Genomic DNA, 4,387 nt, shown 5'->3' with positions numbered 1-4,387 from the left:
GGGAGCTGAGGGGGTTTTGGGGGGCTGCTGGACGGCGCCAAAAGAGGCGCGCGGCCCACAGCAACACCTGCCCGACTTTTGGCGGGCTTTTGGGGATGCTGCAAAAAGGAAGAGGGAGGGCGGGAGGGTGGCCTTCTTCACTAAGGGACACCCCTAAGACTTTTTTTTGAGGGGGGGCTCGAGGAGTGTGGTGCCCTCTTTGGCACGACACTCCTCGAGTGTGTCTCTGAGGGGAACGAAGTCCCCTCAGCGCCGAGCTTGGAGACCTTTGGCAAACATAAAAGGGGGGCTCCGTTGTCGTGAGACACCACCACCCCCTCCGCCTCTTTTCTTCCAGTGATGACCTGGCTCCCCTTTTGAGGTGGGGGCTGCCTGTGTGGGTCGAGGGGTTGGAAGCCCTGGGAAGGAGAAGGTGTCCCTCCAGTTGGCGGGGTTTGGGGGAACCCCTCCCGAGGCGAGAGGGGGGCTCCTGAGGCGGAGGAGGGGGGCATTTGTGGTGACTCCGCCCCCGGTGTCTGTGGTAAACCTGCCGCCGACGGAGGAAACGAAACCTCGGGGAGGAGGAGGGAGAGCTGAGGGAGGAGGAAGAGGAGGGCTGGCGGCGGCGGCGGCGCCTCCCTGCCTCCCCTTCCTCTTCCTTCCTCCTCCTCATTCCTTCTCTTCCTCCTCCTCCTCTTCCTCTTCCTCGTGGCCGTTCCCCGCAGTCGGAGGGAGCCCAGGGGCCGCCCGGCGCGCCATGTCGCTCAGCCCCAAGCACACGACGCCCTTCTCCGTCTCCGACATCCTCAGCCCCATGGAGGAGAGTTACAAGAAGTTCGGCTCCATGGAGGGCAGCCTAGTCGGGGTCGGGGTCGGGGTGGGGGGCTCCTCCGCCTACCGCCAGCCCCACGCCTCGGCCCTCCAGCCGCCCCAGAGCCAACAGCAGCAGCAGCAGCAGCACCCCATGGCCGCCCACGGCGCCTACCACCCCCACCCGCACCCCATGGCCCACCCCGGCGTCTCCCAGTTCGCGGCCCACGCCTCGGTGGGGGGCTACTGCAACGGAGGGCTGGGCAACGTGGCCGACCTGGGCCCTCCTTACCCGGAGAGCGTGCGAGGAGCCGGGGCCGCCGCCGCCTCCGGATGGTACGGGGCCAACGCCGACCCCCGGTACCCCACAAGTAAGTTGACTTGGGCTGGGCTCGCCCCCTCTGAAGTTTGGGGAGCGGGTGGAGGGGGCCGGGGCAAGGGTTGCCGTTACCCGCCCCGATCCTCCAAAAGAGAGAGGCGGGCTACAAAGAAATATTGTATCTTTATCATCATCAGGGGCGACGCTTTAGACACGCTCAGAGGCACCCTCGCTGTCCCAGGGACCCGGTTTAATCTGGGGTGCAGCAACAGGAAGCGCTTAAGGGAGAGTCTGAATGATCATAAAGAATAATAATAATAATAATAATAATAATAATAATTAATAAATAAATAAAACTTTTATTTCTACAGTATCCCGCTTTTTGTAGAAAGAACCAAAGTGGCAAACAACATCTAAAACCATACAATACTATACATAGTTTCTCTCCCCCGCTTTAAACCGAGATAAAATGACAGTTGACAATTCAAATCGACTAGTCGCAAAGCGCGTTGTGACAAAACCAAGACTATCCATGGTGTATGGGAGTGGTTGCTGAACAACTGATGATGATGATGATGATGGTGGTGGTGGTGGTGGTGATGGGTCCCCCCTGCCCTGCTTTCCCCTCTGCCTCTGATGCCAACTTCTCTTCTCCCCGTTGTGTTGTGTGTCGTGTGTGTCCAGTCTCCAGGCTGATGGGCCCGTCCGGGGGCATGAACATGGCCGGCATGGGGGCCCTGTCCGGCATCGCCGAGGCGGCGGCCAAGTCCTTGGGCCCCGTCGCGGGGCTCCACGCCACGCCGCGTCGGAAGCGGCGGGTGCTCTTCTCCCAGGCGCAGGTCTACGAACTGGAGCGGCGCTTCAAGCAGCAGAAGTACCTCTCGGCGCCGGAGCGGGAGCACCTGGCCAGCCTGATTCACCTGACGCCCACCCAGGTCAAGATCTGGTTCCAGAACCACCGCTACAAGATGAAGCGCCAGGCCAAGGACAAGGCGGCACAGATGCAGCAGCAGCAGCAGCAGCAACAACAACAACAACAGCCATCCGAGGGGCCCGGCTTGTGCTCTCAGCAACAGCAGCAGCAGCAGCCCCAGTCGTCCTCCCCCCGGCGGGTGGCGGTGCCCGTCTTGGTCAAGGATGGCAAGCCCTGCCCGAACAGCAGCAGCAGCCCCAGTGCCAACGGAGGAGGAGGAGGAGGAGGAGGAGGCAGTGCCCCCCAGCCCCACCCGCACCCCCCGCAGCCTCCTCCTCCTCCTCCTTCGGCAGTGACTGCCCTGGGGCAAGGGCCGGACCTGGAGGAGCTCTCCCCGAGCCCCCCTTCGATCCACAGCCAAGTGGGGCCTCTGGCCCAGATGGACACTGCCGCCGCCGTCGACTACAACGGCGGCATGGTCAACGCCAGCTTGCTCTATGGCCGGACATGGTGAGCCCCCTCTGCCAAGCAAGGAAGGAAGGAAAAACACACATCCACTGGATTCCTCCCCTTGCCCCTGCCCCACAACTCTTCCTTCTCTCTGTCTCTCTCCCTCTTTTGGGACCTCAAGCCCCCCCACTCTTGGGCCTTCTTGGCTAGTAGGACCCAGAAGATTGGACCAGGCTGCATTGGTGGCTCGCCTCCTCCTCCGACAGCGCTTTTAAAATCCTCCTAGGAGCCCAGACAGTAGAGTCGGACCTTGACAAAAAGCAACAGGCAAAGGGACGTCTAGTTTGTTTGTTAAAGGAAACGAATTAGGAATTGTGAAGGTTATTCTCTAATATTGCCATCCGCTTAGGAGAGGAAAGAAAGGAAAGGAAAGATGCTTATCTAGAGGGTCCCGACTTAGTTCGGGGTAATGGCAGAACTCGGCTTTGTTGATGCTTCCCTTCTGGGCCAGAGTGACAATAGCCTTCTGAAGTGCGACTTATCCCTGGAGGGGAGGGGAGGGAAAAACATATTAATACCAGCACTAATAATTGTATAAGTGCAATCTCATGATTACGGAGAACGTAACTTCAAGGTGGATGGGCAAAAACTGAGCCGCCATCGTCGCCAAAGGGAAGGCGGCGGGAGGAAGGGTGTCTCGGTGCGGGGAGAAGTGGTTGCATGGTTTATATATATATATACATTATACCCTTATCCTGGGGGAAGGATATTTTTACAACAACAACAACAAAGAGGTGGGGGGAGGAAGAGAAGGGTTGTTTTTTTAAATTGTTATTAAGTATGACTTGGGATGCGTTTGGATCTATAAACTGGCAACAGCTCAGACAAGACCCGCCAATGGTACCAAAACTGGAGAGAAGGAACTGGCCTTGGATGGGCGACCGACTGTCAATGTAAAAGGCTAGCTGCTGCTGGGAGCTTTCTCCTCTTAACAGACGTCCACTACAAGGGCTTTGGAAACGGATGGTGGCCGAAGAAGAACCCGGAGGAAGCTTTCCTGGAGGAGTGTGCTGCTAATTTCATTTTTAAGGTCCACGTTTGTTTGCTTGTTTTATTTTGCTCAATGCCGCATTTACTGGGCGAGCTCTTGAAGAACTACTAGAGGAAGGGATGAAAGGTTGGCAGGACCAGAGGAACGGTAGCCTGCTTCTGTCCATTTCAAGGGGGGGCAACAACATTTATCTGATAATCAATCAATCAATCAATCAATATAGACCCATCCATAGCAGGGGAGGAGTGGGATGAAGAAAGGGGAAACTCGACCATTATTTCCTCCTCAGGTTTGCCTTCCCAGAAGAATATCCACAAATGTGAAGCAACTATCCAAAGGTATCGAGCTCAGTTATTTAACATTCCCAAATGGAGTCAGTAGCGGTTAAACAGACCAAGAAAGTTGCTTTGACAACATGGGACAACATTTGCTGGGCTAGGGATTGATGTTCTCTCTTGTTTTTAATTTATTACCTGCTTCTTGTTGTTGTTGTTGTCGTTGTTTTAAAAAAAGAACGAGCTCATTCCTCCCTGATACGTCGGCTCTAATACTGGTCTTAATTATCGAGTTGTTGTTTTTTTTAACAATTATTATTTTATTATTTTTTCTTTTTTAAATCCTTTGGCCAGAAAAAAAAAAAGCACAGCCATTATTTCTCATTTGCTTTTCAATAAGTTAGGTCGCTTTCCGAAAGCCGGAATTGGAAACCGATTTAATAAAGTAAAGCCTGGATCAAAATCTGATGGTGACGACCACTTCAATAAAGGTTTAATGCATGCAAATAAAGAGAACCTCAGGCATTTAGACCAGAGCCAGGTCAGCTACGAAAACAAAAGTCCCGAAAGGTCCTCTTGGAAGGGGAGAT

The 4,387-nt window shown here is 55.0% G+C and overlaps 1 protein-coding gene across 1 annotated transcript; it reads left to right on the top strand.

Annotated features, from left to right (window-relative positions):
• Positions 1-736: 736 nt before the first annotated feature.
• On the top strand, positions 737-4,066 carry NKX2-4 (NK2 homeobox 4). Its single transcript, XM_042461440.1, has 3 exons — positions 737-1,160; positions 1,793-2,283; positions 2,329-4,066. The coding sequence occupies exons 1-3, from the start codon at positions 737-739 to the stop codon at positions 2,533-2,535; spliced, it is 1,122 nt and encodes a 373-aa protein (XP_042317374.1). The 3' UTR covers positions 2,536-4,066.
• Positions 4,067-4,387: the final 321 nt, after the last annotated feature.

This window comes from Sceloporus undulatus, chromosome 4 (assembly GCF_019175285.1).
Source record: "Sceloporus undulatus isolate JIND9_A2432 ecotype Alabama chromosome 4, SceUnd_v1.1, whole genome shotgun sequence".
Classification (NCBI taxonomy): Eukaryota; Metazoa; Chordata; class Lepidosauria; order Squamata; family Phrynosomatidae; genus Sceloporus; species Sceloporus undulatus.
The sequence above is the reverse complement of the archived record's forward strand: the minus strand, read 5'-3'. Positions and strand labels throughout refer to the sequence as shown.

Coding starts and splice junctions, on each gene's coding strand:
- NKX2-4 (XM_042461440.1), top strand. CDS start 737: ATGTCGCTCAGCCCCAAGCACACGACGCCCTTCTCCGTCTCCGACATC. Junction 1,161..1,792: donor CGACCCCCGGTACCCCACAA/GTAAGTTGACTT, acceptor GTGTGTGTCCAG/TCTCCAGGCTGATGGGCCCG. Junction 2,284..2,328: donor ACAGCAGCAGCAGCCCCAGT/GCCAACGGAGGA, acceptor AGTGCCCCCCAG/CCCCACCCGCACCCCCCGCA.